The sequence below is a fragment of the Oncorhynchus kisutch genome, linkage group LG13 (genome assembly GCF_002021735.2).
Source record: "Oncorhynchus kisutch isolate 150728-3 linkage group LG13, Okis_V2, whole genome shotgun sequence".
In the NCBI taxonomy this organism is placed as follows: domain Eukaryota; kingdom Metazoa; phylum Chordata; class Actinopteri; order Salmoniformes; family Salmonidae; genus Oncorhynchus; species Oncorhynchus kisutch.
In genome coordinates, this window is record NC_034186.2 from 6520886 (window position 1) to 6539957 (window position 19072).

The 19072-nt window shown below is 55.5% G+C and overlaps 1 protein-coding gene across 3 annotated transcripts in view; it reads left to right on the plus strand.

Moving 5' to 3' along the window:
* Window positions 1–19072, plus strand: part of scyl3 (SCY1-like, kinase-like 3) — a 20581-nt gene continuing 1509 nt past the window's right edge. The window contains exons 1-12 of one of the 3 annotated variants that reach the window (XM_031785452.1): window positions 1–132; window positions 1188–1404; window positions 2132–2317; window positions 2533–2646; window positions 2747–2803; window positions 2898–3024; window positions 7647–7836; window positions 8077–8216; window positions 16987–17168; window positions 17476–17647; window positions 17750–17920; window positions 18011–18747. In XM_031785452.1, the coding sequence (XP_031641312.1) occupies window positions 1240–1404; window positions 2132–2317; window positions 2533–2646; window positions 2747–2803; window positions 2898–3024; window positions 7647–7836; window positions 8077–8216; window positions 16987–17168; window positions 17476–17647; window positions 17750–17920; window positions 18011–18747 (2241 nt within the window). In that variant the 5' untranslated portion in view covers window positions 1–132; window positions 1188–1239. Of the gene's footprint in view, window positions 608–1187; window positions 1405–2131; window positions 2318–2532; window positions 2647–2746; window positions 2804–2897; window positions 3025–7646; window positions 7837–8076; window positions 8217–16986; window positions 17169–17475; window positions 17648–17749; window positions 17921–18010; window positions 18748–19072 lie in introns of all 3 variants that reach the window. The other 2 variants (XM_020475485.2, XM_020475484.2) reach the window with 2 other exon arrangements.

Sequence of the window (19072 nt, forward strand, 5' to 3'; positions counted from 1 at the left end):
GCATAGCCCGCTGCTATTGCAGCCATAAAGGTGTATAAATGATTGCAGTTAGGTAACGTAGCGTAATATGTTGCGTTCTACCTGCGTTTTCTCGCACCACTATGGCATTGACCATTTGTATTGATAAAGAGGGTAACGTATTTTGATGCTGTTACATCATACGGATTTGATCAACAAATGCCACACGATACCAAATGAACGAACTGTTTAGAACCACTATAATTATTTTATAGTCACTTATTCGTGATTGTTCAAACGACAATTCATATTTTGATTATGATGCCCGATCCGCCTGCCACTGGCTTTTATTTAATGGTTTCGTCCTAATCTTTGACAGGAAGAGCCGGTTGTTTACAGTTGGTACACAGGAAGCGATTTATTTGCTTCACGTTCAAGTTAAACAGCGAATATCTTCTTCATTGTTAAATACGTGGATTGCTAACCTATTGGCAATTTACATTATATATATATATATACATGTTTGTGTCTATGACTGAAGACCAAGTGACAACCAATGCGATGACTACTTTTAGCAAGGCTAGCTTGCGAGCGTAGCCATCTAACTTAGCTGGCTGTCCATACGTAGAAGTGGCACTCAACCAAACAGGTAACACACACTTCGATGTGACATTAACACTACTGATACTGGGTACACTACGTTATTTAATTGCTACCTAGCCATTTGTAAAGCAACCAGAGTATCGCTAGCAAAAAATAAGATGATTAGGTTAGCTAGTAGCTAGCTAGCTAGACAGGTGTAAACACCTTTTGCTTTCCGAGTTCCGTTTTGCTGTATTTACTCTGCTTGACACGAGTCCAAGGGGCTGGTTAGCGTGACCAAGTTAAATCAACAGCATTCAACCATGTCAGCTAGCCAGATGTGTATCACTTAACATACAGATACTAGTTAGCCACGCTGCCTAGCTAGCTAACTATCTGTCATGATGATGATGATTTTTTTGATCATTTTGATTTATTTTAAATTAGGAACTATTGATTATGGTTTAGATAAATGATTTAATATATGTGAACTTGATACTGAATTTGTACTTTGTATAGTTTATTTAATGATGTTGATGTGCTTCTGATGGTGTTCAATGTCTGTTTTTATGTGATGAAGCTGAAGAAAAATGTCCACAATGTGGACAATAAAAGTTTTTCTAATTCTATTTTAAATCACTGTACAGTGTGATCATCAGGCACTGCGTCCCGAACAACCGCATCGAGGGGTGAGCGACCATGGGCGCGGAGAGCAGCGCTATGCGGAGCATCATCTTGGAGGAACCGCTCCTAACCCTGCCCTCAGGGCTGACCATGTACTCTGCCGTGCTCCAGGATGGCAAGCCGGCTTCTGTGTTTGTTCACAAGCAGGGCAACGAAGACAAAGTCAACAAAGCTGCTAAGGTAAACCCATATGGTATCTATAAAACGTTTCTTCCAGACAGAGTATGGCATCACCCATGCGAGTGACACAGCCGTCTGATCGTTGCCTGGGTACCAGCCTGTTTAGCTGTCATTCCACTCTTTGCCACTTCTTGTCATGCCATGTTTAGCGTGAGAAGGAGAGGAATGTTGAAAAGGCGCAACGCTCGCTTACAATTATTCAAGCAACTAAGTGGAATGTTAGCACAAACAGACTGGATTTCTCCAGGCTAGTCACATTTGGGCAAGGCATCACCCGTGTCTCCTGTCTGCTGCCCTGGCTGTAATATATCCTCATGATAAATGATCACTTGAAATTGTCTGAGCCTTGTTGCGTTATATTTAAGCCCTAGCAGACAGTCTCATCCAGAGTGACTTACAGTAAGTGTGACATGCTGCTACTCATGATGTGAGGCTACTGGAGGGCAATGATGCTCCCTTGTGTATGTAGCTGCCATTACCAAGGAAATCACTTGCCATCCCTTTGCTTGAGTGTGGTATCGTGAAAAAAACAAAACATCAATGTGATAAGGAAGCACAGCATTACAAGGGATAAGGCTACATCCACATCCCTCCAGCCTCTCCCCTCCTGTCCTGTACTGCCTTTTATCACCTGAAGAAATGATAGTTTTAAATTCATCCTACTTTGTACAGGAGTGAGCTGCTGGAACAAAATAAGAGCCATTAATGAATGTTTGGTTCCCTGTAGCACCTGAAGACCCTGCGGCACCCGTGTCTGCTGCGTTTCCTGTCATGCTCGGTGCAGGACGGGGGTATCCACCTGGTGACGGAGCGTGTGCAGCCCCTGGAGCCCCTGCTGGACAGCCTGACTCCGGAGGAGTTGTGTGCAGGCATCTATGACCTGCTACAGGCCCTGATTTTCCTGCATGAGAGGGTAAGGAACACACACACACACACACACACACACACACACACAGGCAGGCAGACCCTATTAATGAAGAATCCCTGCAGGCATAAACTTTTTTTTTCTCCATAAGACCGAAGTGGTGGACGGGACCGTTTGAACATTTAAACTCTCTCACATGATTCTGCGCTGTTCAGTATTACAGTTCTCATTTCTGTTATAACAGGTCTTCTTTCTCCCCTCAGGGAAAATCGAGCCACAACAACGTCTGCATGTCTTCTGTGTTCGTAAGTGAAGACGGCCATTGGAAGCTGGGGGGGATGGAGACTGTCTGCAAGTTCGCTGAGGCTACCCCAGAGGTGACTGACAATTCAGCTGGAAAGAACTAATCTACTTTCCATCACTATTGTCTGTGGTTATTGTATGTGTTTTAAAGTTCCATTCTATTGTCCACCTCAGTTTCTCAGCACCATTCAGAATGTGAGGGAGACCAGTACTGTTCCTCCGGAGGAGCGGGTAAGGTTAACAGACCCATCACTGTTATTTTAACATTGCATAATTACCAATAATAAAACAGTCTGTCTTTAATTCCTAAAATCATTCTTTGCAGGTGGAAGGCTTTAAAACGCTGCCAGATAAGCATGCACACTCTCGAGACTGCTTCTCCTTTGGAATGATGGTGGAAACCCTCATCCCTCTCCTGAATTTGAAAATAAATGATTCTCTCAATGGCTATGGTGAGTGGAGAAGCCTCAACTTGATTGACTGTTGGAACGTTCCAAACAGAACACTTGTACAATAGGATATGGTGAGTGGAGAAGCCTCAACTTGATTGACTGTTGGAACGTTCCAAACAGAACACTTGTACAATAGGATATGGTGAGTGGAGAAGCCTCAACTTGATTGACTGTTGGAACGTTCCATTCAAACCATGAACAGAACACTTGTACAATAGGATGGAATGGCTTTTTTTTTTTTTCTTATTATAGAAGTGAACATTATGCTTGATAATCTCAGACTTTGTGACGCTCTCTTTCTCCTTTGCCTGGTCTTGTCTTCCCCTCATCCTCCCTGTCCTCTCTCTTCCTGCCAAACCTCTTCTCTCTCTCTCTCCCCACACTGAGTGTACAAAACATTAGGAATCACCTTCCTAATACTGAGTTGCACCTCCCCATTTTGCCTTCAGAACAGCCTCAAGTTGTTGGGGCATGGACTCTACATGTTGTCGAAAGCATTCCACCGGGACGCTGGTCCATGTTGACTCCAATGCTTCCCATAGTTGTGTTACATTGGCTGGATGTTCTTTGGGTGGTGGACCATTCTTGATACACAGGAAACTATTGAGCGTGAAAAACACAGCAGCGTTGCAGTTGCTGACACAAACCAGTGTGCCTGGCACCTACATTTCACCCTCTGAATGGCACACATACCCCAATCTATGTCTCAAGGATTAAAAATCATTATTTAACCTGGCTCCTCCCCTTCATCTATACTGATTTGAAGTGGATTTGACAAGTGACATCAATAAGGGATCATGGCTTTCACCTGGATTCTCTGACCCTACAAGGTCCGGAGCATGCTGGTTTTCTGTTCTGCCTGATAATGAATTGCACCAACCTGGTATCCCAGGTCTAAATCAGTTCCTGATTAGAGGGGAACAATGGAAGAACTGCAGTGGAACTGGCTTGGCGGTCCAGAGTTGATGTTGAGAGGTCTATGTCATTGAAAGAGTTGCTAATGTTTTGTACACTCTGTATTAGGGCTGACCCCAATTAGTTGACTTGTCAATTGTTTGATCGTTAGGCTGTTGGTCGACCGAGATTGTTTTTAGTCAAGCAGTAATATATATATATTTGCGCCCATCTCAGTGAACTAATCCATTGTGGAGGCCGAGACTAAAAGCCCATTTACGCTTGATCCGAAAATGTGGTCGGAGGGTGTGACGCAAATGCGGAGTCTCCCAAATGTTGTAACAATGCGGAGGGCTCTATATAGCTTCGCATTGACATGATTAGTTGGGTGCGGTACATCCTGTATAAACACGAGCTCACTTCCTTGACAACGGCTCTGCAAAGCGCAAGCAGTATGAATTGGAGGTCGACCGATTATGATTTTTCAGCGCCGAAACCGATTATTGGAGGACCAAAAAAGCTGATACCGATTTATCGGCCGATTTTTGTTTTGTTGTAATTGTCATTATTACAAATAAATAATACTGAAAACTTATTTTAACTTAATATAATACATCAATAAAATCAATTTAGCCTCAAGTAAATAATGAAACGTGTTCAATTTGGTTTAAATAGTGCAAAAACAAAGTGTTGGAGAAGAAAGTAAAAGTGCAATATGTGCCATGTAAGAAAGCTAACGTTTCAGTTTATTGCTCAGAACATGAGAACATATGAAAGCTGGTGGTTCCTTTCTTCAATATTCCCAGGTAAGAAATTTTGGGTTGTAGTTATTATAGGACAATTTCCCTCTAACATTTGTATTTCATTAACCTTTGACTATTAGATGTTCTTATAGGCACTTTAGTATTGCCATTGTAACAGTATAGCTTCCGCCTCGCTCCTCCCTGGGCTCGAACCAGCAACACAACGACAACAGCCACCATCGAAGCAGCGTTACACATGCAGAGCAAGGGGAACAACTACTAGAAGGCTCAGAGCGAGTGACGTTTGAAACGCTATTAGCGCGCGCTAACTAGCTAGCCATTTCACTTCAGTTACACCAGCCTCATCTCGGGTGTTGATAGGCTTGAAGTCATAAACAGCGCAATGCTTGACACACAATGAAGAGCTGCTGGCAAAACGCACTAAAGTGCTGTTTGAATGTGTACGCCTACCACCGCTCAGTTAGATACTTGTATGCTCAGTCAGATTATATGCAACGCAGGACACACTAGATAATATCTAGTAATATCATCAACCATGTGTAGTTAACTAGTGATTATGATTGATTGTTTTTTATAAGATAAGTTTAATGCTAGCTAGCAACTTACCTTGGCTTACTGCATTCACGTAACAGGCAGTCTCCTTGTGGAGTGCAACGAGAGAGGCAGGTCATTATTGCGTTGGACTAGTTAACTGTAAGGTTGCAAGATTGGATCCCCCATGCTGACAAGGTGAAAATCTGTCGTCCTGCCCCTGAACGAGGCAGTTAACCCACCTTTCCTAGGCCGTCATTGAAAATAAGAATGTGTTCTTAACTGACTTGCCGAGTTAAATAAAAGGTATAAAAAAAGAATAGTCTGGGAGTGAGGTAATGGATAGTGAAGAACTGTTCCCAGGCAGTTTGAGTCCAGGTGCCAGTCTGGGAGTGAGGTAATGGATAGTGAAGAACTGTTTCCAGGCAGTTTGATTCCTGTTCCAGTCTGGGAGTGAGGTAATGGATAGTGAAGAACTGTTCCCAGGCAGTTTGATTCCTGTTCCAGTCTGGGAGTGAGGTAATGGATAGTGAAGAACTGTTCCCAGGCAGTTTGATTCCTGTTCCAGTCTGGGAGTGAGGTAATGGATAGTGAAGAACTGTGTTTCCAGGCAGTTTGATTCCTGTTCCAGTCTGGGAGTGAGGTAATGGATAGTGAAGAACTGTGTTTCCAGGCAGTTTGATTCCTGTTCCAGTCTGGGAGTGAGATAATGGATAGTGAAGAACTGTGTTTCCAGGCAGTTTGATTCCTGTTCCAGTCTGGGAGTGAGGTAATGGATAGTGAAGAACTGTGTTTCCAGGCAGTTTGAGTCCAGGTGCCAGTCTGGGAGTGAGGTAATGGATAGTGAAGAACTGTTCCCAGGCAGTTTGATTCCAGGTGCCAGTCTGGGAGTGAGGTAATGGACAGTGAAGCTGCTTGTAGTGTTGAACCACCCCCTGCTTTCATTGGACCAGAGGTCAGTAGTTGCAGCCAAACCATGTGCCTTTTGAGCCAAACTTTTTCCAACATCAACTTTAACCTGGTTGTACAGGTTTTGGATTTCAGTCTTGGAAAATAAAGTTTGATGCCAGGCCTCTCAACAATTTGAAATGGCGTCATGTCCTTTGCAATGTTATATGATAGGGCTGCAGTGAGGTCTTGAGTATGTTTTGATGTGGGTCTATAAGCAGCCTGCCTTTTAAATGCTTGCTGGAGTGTCTGTGTCACAGCTGTAGATGAGGATGGACCAGTAGTATCACTGGGTTTGCCTGCTGCATGCCCACTCTGTAAACAAGGGAATAGCAAATGTATTATTACATTATAATTATTATTATTATTAACATCTTCTGTGTTGCATTTGAGTATATGCAATGACCCCCATGCACAATTTTGCGTAAATACAAATGAGTCTTAAGACAGTGATAGTAATTGCAATGAGCCCAACAATTGACACAGGAGTCGTGTGTGTGTGTGTGTGTGTGTGTGTGTAGTGGTTCTCCTGTTGGAACACTTTTACAACCAAGGCCACGTCTGATGGATTTTAAATGAACAAAATATGTTGGTTGTGTGACTAAACTACATAATGTGTTATCGTGTGCAATGGGCGAATAGTCTGCAGACACACGACACACACAGCAGCAGAACAACGTGTAGTGTTTTTTACGAAGAACAGGTAACACTGAACGCTTCAGTTTACGTTATTGACAAGCTATTAGCAAGTAACCATGACATCCCCCCCATTCCGAAGATCCTGCATTGAGCTAAAGGTTGACTTCCCTTGCATTCACTATAAGGTGGTGGTCACAAAGGTCACCCTGTTTGCATGTTCTGCAGACTGGGTGACATCTTCGATTTTGTAAGTTTCCCTCAGCACTCTTGTAAAAGCCAAAATACTATCACACTTCATATTTGGTCGTCTTAGAAGGAAAATCTTCCCGAATGCTGTCCCTGCCTTCTGCCATGTTTTCACAAAAAACAAAACCCACGTTGCCTGCTACGCCTGCGTCATGCTAACTTTTGGTTGATTCTGGACCGTATTTACTGTGAGTTTGACAAACTGTGGTAATCAAACACGGTTTTAATGATAATTTTTAACATTGAAAACAGTATTACTAGCCGTTGGGAATTTTACTGTGTTTTAATCATGTAACCGGTTCATCCCTTATCTCCACCCGGTACAGCCCGAAGAAGACTCCGGTACAGCCACCCCTCAGAGCCTGGTTTCTCTCTAGGTTTCTTCTTATGTTCCTGCCTTTTTTCTAGGGAGTTTTTCCTAGCCACTGTGCTTCTACATCTGCATTGCTTGCTGTTTTGGGTTATAGGCTGGGATTCTGTATAAGGTTTGACATCGGCTGATGTAAAACATTTAAAAGGGCTTTATAAGTACATGTTGATTGATTTTAAAAGTGCAGACTGTCTGCTTTTAATTTGAGGGAACTCTCTCTCTTTCTGCAGTCTCTGAAGAGTTATCAGGCAGTCTGAAGAGGACTCTCCAAGCAGGCCTGTTGACCTCTGACCCCTTGTCTCGGCCCTCTCTCAGCTCCCTACTCACTCACGACTTCTTCAGAAATGACTTTCTGGAGGTCATGAATTTTCTGAAGAGCCTGACCCTGAAGGCAGAGGAAGAGAAGAACGAATTCTTTAAGTGAGTGAGTGACTGTGTGCGTATTTAATTAGACTGTTTAGTGATTCGTCGGCGACAGCTCTGCCTTTGTCATCGTTCCTACTATGGGCTGACCCTGTAAAACGACATTTCACTGCACCTACCCGGTGTATGTGACAATACATTGTTATCTTTGTGTTATTAATTACCTCATACAAAATGTCTGCCAATGAACTTGTTACTGTCTGAGCCCACAGAAAGTATCTTCTGTCTGTACGGCAGGTTTCTATTGGACCGGGTGCAGAGCCTGCCAGAGGAACTGATCGCAACGCGTCTTGTTCCTAAACTCCTCAATGGGATGGTGTTTGCTGAACCCACCGCTGTGAAGAGCTTTCTGCCTCACCTCTTAAAGCCAAACAAGGGTTTGTCTTTAAAAACTTGGATGGAAAGTTACTGAGGATAATAGAGGACGATATTGCCACTCCTATTTGCGATCTCTTTTTTATTTCTCTTTGCTCTAAGCTCACTAGAAAGTGTGTCCTCAGGCCTGGAGGGAAGCAAAAGTCCTTCCACTACCTAAAAGTAGCAAAGCAACTTTTACTGGCTCCAACAGCCGACCAATCAGCCTGTTACCAACCCTTAGTAAACGTTAGGGGATTTTTTTGTTGTTGTTGTTGACCAGATGCTATTTCACAGTAAACAGATTTTCAGCACGCTTATAGGCATTTCCCCCCCCCCCCTCCCCAGGGCAGCTGTCAGGCATTTCTCACCCCCCCCAGGGCAGCTGTCAGGCATTCTCCCCCCCCCCCCCAGGGCAGCTGTCAGGCATTCTTCGCCCCCCCCCCCCAGGGCAGCTGTCAGGCATTCTCCCCCCCCCCCCCCCCCAGGGCAGCTGTCAGGCATTCTTTCCCCCCCCCCCCCCAGGGCAGCTGTCAGGCATTTCTCACCCCCCCCAGGGAAGCTGTCAGGCATTTCTCACCCCCCCCCCCCAGGGCAGCTGTCAGGCATTCCCCCCCCCCCCCCCCCAGGGCAGCTGTCAGGCATTCCCCCCCCCCCCCCCCCCAGGGCAGCTGTCAGGCATTCCCCCCCCCCCTCCCCAGGGCAGCTGTCAGGCATTCTTCCCCCCCCCCCTCCCCAGGGCAGCTGTCAGGCCTTCCCCCCCCCCCCTCCCCAGGGCAGCTGTCAGGCCTTCCCCCCCTCCCCCCAGGGCAGCTGTCAGGCATTCTCCCCCCCCCCCCCCAGGGCAGCTGTCAGGCATTCTCCCCCCCCCCCCCCCCAGGGCAGCTGTCAGGCATTCTCCCCCCCCCCCCCCAGGGCAGCTGTCAGGCATTCTCCCCCCCCCCCCCCAGGGCAGCTGTCAGGCATTCTCCCCCCCCCCCCCCCCAGGGCAGCTGTCAGGCATTCTCCCCCCCCCCCCCCAGGGCAGCTGTCAGGCATTCTCCCCCCCCCCCCCCCCAGGGCAGCTGTCAGGCATTCTCCCCCCCCCCCCCCCCAGGGCAGCTGTCAGGCATTCCCCCCCCCCCCCCAGGGCAGCTGTCAGGCATTCCCCCCCCCCTCCCCAGGGCAGCTGTCAGGCATTCTCCCCCCCACCCCCCCCCCCCAGGACAGCTGTCAGGCATTCTTCGCCCCCCCCCCCCCCAGGGCAGCTGTCAGGCATTCTCCCCCCCCCCCCCCCCCCCCCCCCCAGGGCAGCTGTCAGGCATTCTTTCCCCCCCCCCCCCCCCCCCCCCAGGGCAGCTGTCAGGCATTTCTCACCCCCCCCAGGGAAGCTGTCAGGCATTTCTCACCCCCCCCCCCCCCAGGGCAGCTGTCAGGCATTCCCCCCCCCCCCCCCCCCCCAGGGCAGCTGTCAGGCATTCCCCCCCCCCCTCCCCAGGGCAGCTGTCAGGCATTCTTCCCCCCCCCCCCCCAGGGCAGCTGTCAGGCATTCCCCCCCCCAGGGCAGCTGTCAGGCATTCTCCCCCCCCCCCCCCCCCCCAGGGCAGCTGTCAGGCATTCTTTCCCCCCCCCCCCCCCCCAGGGCAGCTGTCAGGCATTTCTCACCCCCCCCCAGGGAAGCTGTCAGGCATTTCTCACCCCCCCCCCCCCAGGGCAGCTGTCAGGCATTCCCCCCCCCCCCCCCCCAGGGCAGCTGTCAGGCATTCCCCCCCCCCCCCCCCCCCCAGGGCAGCTGTCAGGCATTCCCCCCCCCCTCCCCAGGGCAGCTGTCAGGCATTCCCCCCCCCCCTCCCAGGGCAGCTGTCAGGCATTCCCCCCCCCCTCCCCAGGGCAGCTGTCAGGCATTCCCCCCCCCCCTCCCCAGGGCAGCTGTCAGGCATTCCCCCCCCCCTCCCCAGGCAGCTGTCAGGCATTCTTTCCCCCCCCCCCCCCCCCCCCCCCAGGGCAGCTGTCAGGCATTTCTCACCCCCCCCAGGGAAGCTGTCAGGCATTTCTCACCCCCCCCCCCCCCAGGGCAGCTGTCAGGCATTCCCCCCCCCCCTCCCCAGGGCAGCTGTCAGGCATTCTTCCCCCCCCCCCCCCAGGGCAGCTGTCAGGCATTCCCCCCCCAGGGCAGCTGTCAGGCATTCTCCCCCCCCCCCCCCCCCCCCAGGGCAGCTGTCAGGCATTCTTCCCCCCCCCCCCCCCCCAGGGCAGCTGTCAGGCATTCCCCCCCCCCCCCCCCCCAGGGCAGCTGTCAGGCATTCCCCCCCCCAGGGCAGCTGTCAGGCATTCCCCCCCCCAGGGCAGCTGTCAGGCATTCCCCCCCCAGGGCAGCTGTCAGGCATTCCCCCCCCCAGGGCAGCTGTCAGGCATTCCCCCCCCCAGGGCAGCTGTCAGGCATTCTCCCCCCCCCCCCCCCCCCCCCCCCAGGGCAGCTGTCAGGCATTTCTCACCCCCCCCAGGGAAGCTGTCAGGCATTTCTCACCCCCCCCCCCCCAGGGCAGCTGTCAGGCATTCCCCCCCCCCCCCCCCAGGGCAGCTGTCAGGCATTCCCCCCCCCCCCCAGGGCAGCTGTCAGGCATTCCCCCCCCCCTCCCCAGGGCAGCTGTCAGGCATTCCCCCCCCCCCTCCCCAGGGCAGCTGTCAGGCATTCCCCCCCCCCTCCCCAGGGCAGCTGTCAGGCATTCCCCCCCCCCCTCCCCAGGGCAGCTGTCAGGCATTCCCCCCCCCCTCCCCAGGGCAGCTGTCAGGCATTCTTTCCCCCCCCCCCCCCCCCAGGGCAGCTGTCAGGCATTTCTCACCCCCCCCAGGGAAGCTGTCAGGCATTTCTCACCCCCCCCCCCCCCCAGGGCAGCTGTCAGGCATTCCCCCCCACCCTCCCCAGGGCAGCTGTCAGGCATTCTTCCCCCCCCCCCCCCAGGGCAGCTGTCAGGCATTCCCCCCCCAGGGCAGCTGTCAGGCATTCTCCCCCCCCCCCCCCCCCCCCCCCAGGGCAGCTGTCAGGCATTCTTCCCCCCCCCCCCCAGGGCAGCTGTCAGGCATTCCCCCCCCCAGGGCAGCTGTCAGGCATTCCCCCCCCAGGGCAGCTGTCAGGGCATTCCCCCCCCCAGGGCAGCTGTCAGGCATTCCCCCCCAGGGCAGCTGTCAGGCATTCCCCCCCCCAGGGCAGCTGTCAGGCATTCTCCCCCCCCCCCCCCCCCCCCCCCCCAGGGCAGCTGTCAGGCATTCTTTCCCCCCCCCCCCCCCCCCCCCCCAGGGCAGCTGTCAGGCATTTCTCACCCCCCCCAGGGCAGCTGTCAGGCATTCCCCCCCCCCCCCCCCCCCAGGGCAGCTGTCAGGCATTCCCCCCCCCTCCCCAGGGCAGCTGTCAGGCATTCCCCCCCCCTCCCCAGGGCAGCTGTCAGGCATTCCCCCACCCCCTCCCAGGGCAGCTGTCAGGCATTCCCCCCCCCCTCCCCAGGGCAGCTGTCAGGCATTCCCCCCCCCCTCCCCAGGGCAGCTGTCAGGCATTCCCCCCCCCCCCCCCCCCAGGGCAGCTGTCAGGCATTCCCCCCCCCCTCCCCAGGGCAGCTGTCAGGCATTCCCCCCCCCCCCTCCCCAGGGCAGCTGTCAGGCATTCCCCCCCCCCCTCCCCAGGGCAGCTGTCAGGCATTCCCCCCCCCCTCCCCAGGGCAGCTGTCAGGCATTCCCCCCCCCCCCCCCCCCCAGGGCAGCTGTCAGGCATTCCCCCCCCCCTCCCCAGGGCAGCTGTCAGGCCTTCCCCCCCCCCCCTCCCCAGGGCAGCTGTCAGGCATTTCTCACCCCCCCCAGGGAAGCTGTCAGGCATTTCTCACCCCCCCCCCCCCCAGGGCAGCTGTCAGGCATTCCCCCCCACCCTCCCCAGGGCAGCTGTCAGGCATTCTTCCCCCCCCCCCCCCAGGGCAGCTGTCAGGCATTCCCCCCCCAGGGCAGCTGTCAGGCATTCTCCCCCCCCCCCCCCCCCCCCCCAGGGCAGCTGTCAGGCATTCTTCCCCCCCCCCCCCCAGGGCAGCTGTCAGGCATTCCCCCCCCCAGGGCAGCTGTCAGGCATTCCCCCCCCCAGGGCAGCTGTCAGGCATTCCCCCCCCCAGGGCAGCTGTCAGGCATTCCCCCCCCAGGGCAGCTGTCAGGCATTTCTCACCCCCCCAGGGCAGCTGTCAGGCATTCCCTCCCCCCCCCCCCCCCCCCCAGGGCAGCTGTCAGGCATTCCCCCCCCCCCCCCCCCCAGGGCAGCTGTCAGGCATTCCCCCCCCCCTCCCCAGGGCAGCTGTCAGGCATTCCCCCCCCCCCCCCCCCCAGGGCAGCTGTCAGGCATTCCCCCCCCCTCCCCAGGGCAGCTGTCAGGCATTCCCCCCCCCCCCCTCCCCAGGGCAGCTGTCAGGCATTCCCCCCCCCCTCCCCAGGGCAGCTGTCAGGCATTCCCCCCCCCCTCCCCAGGGCAGCTGTCAGGCATTCCCCCCCCCCCCCCCCCCAGGGCAGCTGTCAGGCATTCCCCCCCCCCTCCCCAGGGCAGCTGTCAGGCCTTCCCCCCCCCCCCTCCCCAGGGCAGCTGTCAGGCCTTCCCCCCCTCCCCCCAGGGCAGCTGTCAGGCATTCTCCCCCCCCCCCCCAGGGCAGCTGTCAGGCATTCTCCCCCCCCCCCCCCCAGGGCAGCTGTCAGGCATTCTCCCCCCCCCCCCCAGGGCAGCTGTCAGGCATTCTCCCCCCCCCCCCCAGGGCAGCTGTCAGGCATTCTCCCCCCCCCCCCCCCCCAGGGCAGCTGTCAGGCATTCTCCCCCCCCCCCCCCCAGGGCAGCTGTCAGGCATTCTCTCTCCCCCCCCCCTCCCCAGGGCAGCTGTCAGGCCTTCCCCCCCCCTCCCCAGGGCAGCTGTCAGGCCTTCCCCCCCTCCCCCCAGGGCAGCTGTCAGGCATTCTCCCCCCCCCCCCCCAGGGCAGCTGTCAGGCATTCTCCCCCCCCCCCAGGGCAGCTGTCAGGCATTCTACCCCCCCCCCCCAGGGCAGCTGTCAGGCATTCTCCCCCCCCCCCCCCAGGGCAGCTGTCAGGCATTCTCCCCCCCCCCCCCAGGGCAGCTGTCAGGCATTCTCCCCCCCCCCCCCCCCCCAGGGCAGCTGTCAGGCATTCTCCCCCCCCCCCCCCCCAGGGCAGCTGTCAGGCATTCTCTCTCCCCCCCCCCCCCAGGGCAGCTGTCAGGCATTTCTCACCCCCCCCAGGGAAGCTGTCAGGCATTTCTCACCCCCCCCCCCCCAGGGCAAGCTGTCAGGCATTCCCCCCCCCCCCCCCCCAGGGCAGCTGTCAGGCATTCCCCCCCCCCCCTCCCCAGGGCAGCTGTCAGGCATTCTTCCCCCCCCCCCCCAGGGCAGCTGTCAGGCATTCCCCCCCCCAGGGCAGCTGTCAGGCATTCCCCCCCCCCTCCCCAGGGCAGCTGTCAGGCCTTCCCCCCCCCCCCCTCCCCAGGGCAGCTGTCAGGCCTTCCCCCCCCCCCAGGGCAGCTGTCAGGCATTCTCCCCCCCCCCCCCCAGGGCAGCTGTCAGGCATTCTCTCTCCCCCCCCCCCCAGGGCAGCTGTCAGGCATTCTCCCCCCCCCCCCCCCCCCAGGGCAGCTGTCAGGCATTCTCTCCCCCCCCCCCCCCCCCAGGGCAGCTGTCAGGCATTCTCTCTCCCCCCCCCCCCCCAGGGCAGCTGTCAGGCATTTCTCACCCCCCCCAGGGAAGCTGTCAGGCATTTCTCACCCCCCCCCCCCCAGGGCAGCTGTCAGGCATTCCCCCCCCCCCCCCCCAGGGCAGCTGTCAGGCATTCCCCCCCCCCCTCCCCAGGGCAGCTGTCAGGCATTCTTCCCCCCCCCCCCCAGGGCAGCTGTCAGGCATTCCCCCCCCAGGGCAGCTGTCAGGCATTCCCCCCCCCCTCCCCAGGGCAGCTGTCAGGCCTTCCCCCCCCCCCCCTCCCCAGGGCAGCTGTCAGGCCTTCCCCCCCCCCCAGGGCAGCTGTCAGGCCTTCCCCCCCCCCCCAGGGCAGCTGTCAGGCATTCCCCCCCCCCCCCCCCCCAGGGCAGCTGTCAGGCATTCCCCCCCCCCCCCAGGGCAGCTGTCAGGCATTCCCCCCCCCCCTCCCCAGGGCAGCTGTCAGGCCTTCCCCCCCCCCCCCCCAGGGCAGCTGTCAGGCATTCTCCCCCCCCCCCCCAGGGCAGCTGTCAGGCATTCTCCCCCCCCCAGGGCAGCTGTCAGGCATTCTCCCCCCCCCCCCCCCCCAGGGCAGCTTGTCAGGCATTCTCTCTCCCCCCCCCCCCCAGGGCAGCTGTCAGGCATTCTCCCCCCCCCCCCCCCCCCAGGGCAGCTGTCAGGCATTCTCCCCCCCCCCCCCCCCAGGGCAGCTGTCAGGCATTCTCTCTCTCCCCCCCCCCCCCCCAGGGCAGCTGTCAGGCATTCTCCCCCCCCCCCCCCCCCCAGGGCAGCTGTCAGGCATTCTCCCCCCCCCCCCCCCCCCCCCAGGGCAGCTGTCAGGCATTCTCCCCCCCCCCCCCCCCCCCCCCCCAGGGCAGCTGTCAGGCATTCTCCCCCCCCCCCCCCAGGGCAGCTGTCAGGCATTCTTCGCCCCCCCCCCCCCAGGGCAGCTGTCAGGCATTCTTCCCCCCCCCCCCCCCCCCAGGGCAGCTGTCAGGCATTTCTCACCCCCCCCAGGGAAGCTGTCAGGCATTTCTCACCCCCCCCCCCCCAGGGCAGCTGTCAGGCATTCCCCCCCCCCCCCCCCCAGGGCAGCTGTCAGGCATTCCCCCCCCCCCTCCCCAGGGCAGCTGTCAGGCATTCTTCCCCCCCCCCCCCCCCAGGGCAGCTGTCAGGCATTCCCCCCCCCCCCCTCCCCAGGGCAGCTGTCAGGCCTTCCCCCCCCCCCCAGGGCAGCTGTCAGGCCTTCCCCCCCCCCCCCCCCAGGGCAGCTGTCAGGCATTCCCCCCCCCCCCCCCCCCCCAGGGCAGCTGTCAGGCATTCCCCCCCCCCCCCCAGGGCAGCTGTCAGGCATTCCCCCCCCCCTCCCCAGGGCAGCTGTCAGGCCTTCCCCCCCTCCCCCCAGGGCAGCTGTCAGGCATTCTCCCCCCCCCCCCCCAGGGCAGCTGTCAGGCATTCTCCCCCCCCCCCCCAGGGCAGCTGTCAGGCATTCCCCCCCCCCCCCCCCCCCCCCTCCCCCAGGGCAGCTGTCAGGCATTTCTCACCCCCCCAGGGCAGCTGTCAGGCATTTCTCACCCCCCCAGGGCAGCTGTCAGGCATTTCTCACCCCCCCAGGGCAGCTGTCAGGCATTTCTCACCCCCCCAGGGCAGCTGTCAGGCATTCTCCCCCCCCCCCCCCCCCCCCCAGGGCAGCTGTCAGGCATTCCCCCCCCCCCCCCCAGGGCAGCTGTCAGGCATTTCCCCCAGCATGCCTGACAGCTGCCCTGGGAGGGGGGGGGGAGAATGCCTGACTACCTGGATTATGTTGGAGATGCTTCCATTAAAGAACATGGAACCCTCTAAATTCTGTTTCTTTGTGCCCCCCCCCACCCAGGGCAGCTGTCAGGCATTCCCCCCCCCCCCCCCCCCAGGGCAGCTCTCAGGCATTCCCCCCCAGGGCAGCGGTCAGGCATTACTAATGACCTTCCACTGGCACTGAGTAAAGCCAGTGTGTCTATGTATGCAGATGACTCAGTATATTCAACTACCACATCACTGCAACACTTAACAAAGAGCTGAAGTCAGTTTCAGAATAATAATAAATAAAATGGTTCTAAATATTGAAACTATTAAAGCATTGTGTTTGGGACAAATCATTCCCAAACCTCAACTAAATCATGTCATGTGGAAATTGAACAAGTTGAGGTGACTAAACTGCTTGGAGTAACCCTAGATTGTAAACTGTCATGGTCAAAACATTGATACAACAGTCGCTCAGATGGGGAAAGTCTGTCCATAAAGCGACGCTCTACCTTCTTAACAACACTGTCAACAAGGCAGGTCCTACAGGCCCTAGTTTCTATCTTCTTAACAACACTGTCAACAAGGCAGGTCCTACAGGCCCTAGTTTCTACCTTCTTAACACTGTCAACAAGGCAGGTCCTACAGGCCCTAGTTTCTACCTTAACAACACTATCAACAAGGCAGGTCCTACAGGCCCTAGTTTCTACCTTCTTAACAACACTATCAACAAGGCAGGTCCTACAGGCCCTAGTTTCTACCTTCTTAACACTATCAACAAGGCAGGTCCTACAGGCCCTAGTTTCTACCTTCTTAACAACACTATCAACAAGGCAGGTCCTACAGGCCTTAGTTTCTACCTTCTTAACAACACTGTCAACAAGGCAGGTCCTACAGGCCCTAGTTTCTACCTTAACAACACTATCAACAAGGCAGGTCCTGCAGGCCCTAGTTTCTATCTTCTTAACAACACTGTCAACAAGGCAGGTCCTACATGTTCTAGTTTTGTCACACCTGGACTACTGTTCAGTCGTGTTGTCAGGTGCCACAAAGAGGAATTTAAGAAAATGTAAATAGGCTCAGAACAGGGCAGCACGGCCGGCCCTTGGATGTACACAGAGAGCTAATATTAATGTCAATCTCTCCTGGCTGAAAGTAGAGGAGAGATTGACTCCAATACTACCTATTTGTGAGTAGTATTGACATGTTGAATACACCGTGTTCTGTTTAAAAAAACAAACAATTAAATCAAGTTTCAAGTTTATTCAATGAATATATTTGACCAGATTTCTAATTTCAATCTGTCTGTGTTGACAGATTGTGGTGGGAGTGAGGAGTGCCTCCTGTCGGTCTCTCTCTACAGAAAACATGTGGTTCCTCAGCTGCTGAAGCTCTTCAAGGTCAACGAGGAACACGTCCGGATGGTGCTGCTGGCTCATATTCACGTCTACGCTGAGTGTTTCTCCCAAGATGAGCTAAAGAACCAAATCCTACCTCAGGTCAGACAAACAAAACACCCTTTTCATATTTGCTGATGTTACTGACTGGTTTTGAAGCCAGGTTGTCCATTTTCTGCACGACTGTTACCCCACTGATGTGAACCTAGTTATTAGGGGTCTCCGGAAAGTTACTTACCAGATGTGTGGTTCACCTCTCATAACTTTATTCGGAAACATTATACGGTAATGTCTGTGGTTCCAACATTTGCATGTTCAGTGTATTTTGTCTTTGCTGGGGTTTGCCTTGTATGTTTTGAAAACACTGTTTCAACTCAAGATCTCTTCCTCCCTCCCTTGTAAACTGCAGGTGTTGCTTGGGATGAGAGACACAAATGATTCTCTGGTTGCCATGACGTTGCAGAGCCTGGCTGTGCTGGTGCCGTTGCTAGGTGCCCAAGTGGTGGTGGGTGGGGAGAGGACCAAGGTGTTCAAACGCACCAGGCCCAATTTCACTAAGTCTACAGAGGTCACCCCAGAAAGTAAGAAACGCATAAGATAACGCTTATCTTTTTTGATTTCATATAACTGCAGTGCTGCTAGTCATAGTTCCCTACAAAACAATTAATCCTTTCCTTCTCTAGCCTCTCCAGTTCACATAGTTGGAGGGTCCCATCCCCAGATTGCCCAGCCCTCGAAGGTCCTGAGTCTGTTCCCCAAACCGGTAGCAGTGAGAGGGGGTCTGGTCCTGGGGAACATAGACAGCCTTCAGGCCAGAGAGACCACCAGGATATACTCCCTGCCACCCAAATCAGGTAAGGAAGTAATACTGAGAACCTTACCTCTTCCAATTCACTCACATTCAGTGGTTGAAGCTTATACCAGTCATCTGGCCCTTATTCCAGGTAGTAGTAGAGAGATATCTCTACCCCTGAACGGCTTCAGCAAAAACGAGGAAGAGGAGTCCTCCTACAGTCCCGACCAGCCAGAAAGGCCAGAGGGCCGGAGTCAGGCTGAGGACTGGCCAGATTGGAGTGACCCAGAGGAGGGGGAACAGGAGCAGTCAGTCAAGACACACATCCAGGCCTCAGACAGAACGCGGGATCAAGAGGAGGAACCATGGGACAACAAAGACACAGAGCCCGCGTTTGACCTCTCCCCCACTGCGCCCATACCAGACCCTGTGGTCCTAACCGCAACACCACCCCCCCTCAACCTGACGGCCGAGCCCCTGCGAGGGGGGTCCAAACCCCTCAAACTGAGCTATAACCTCAAGGCTTTAGAGAGGAAGACAACGGTAACGTCTTCCTGGGACAACGGCTGGGGGCAGGAAGAAGAACCGCAACCTAACGACGAGCCCAGGCCCAAGCTGCACACTGCACGCAAGGATGGCGGCACGAGGGTTCTGGGAGAGGAGTTCACCATCGAGGTGAAGAGGAAGCAGGAGAGAGACCCGGAATTGGACTTCTTTGCAGACATGGAGCCGGACATTAAACTATCGTCTGCTGTAGCTCTGCTGCTGCCTGTGAAGAGCAATGTTAGTGATACTGGGCTGCTCACAGCCGCACCGTCAGAACACACTGAGCCATCTGTTGACACACTAACACTCCCCGCCAAGTTCGCAGCTGCTGACCAGACGGAGGTGAGTCCATGTGACAGAAACAAAGTACTACTATTCTCTGTGACTAGGTAGGTGCAGGGTCCGTTGTGTACCACTGGATCACTTTAAAAAGCAATCCACGTCTTTCACCAGGCCCTCGGTGGGATATTCACAGAATCCGGCGCTTGAAATTTAATTTTTTTAAGTCAAACGGCTAAGAATTCCAGTACTGATTTTGTCTGGTGCCTCCCCAGTGATTTTTAAGTCTGTTTCCCCAACGATGCACATTGAAGCCCCTTGTAAACACACCTGATTCAACTGGTCATCTAATCATCAAGCACTGCGAGTTGAATCAGGTGAGTTTGTC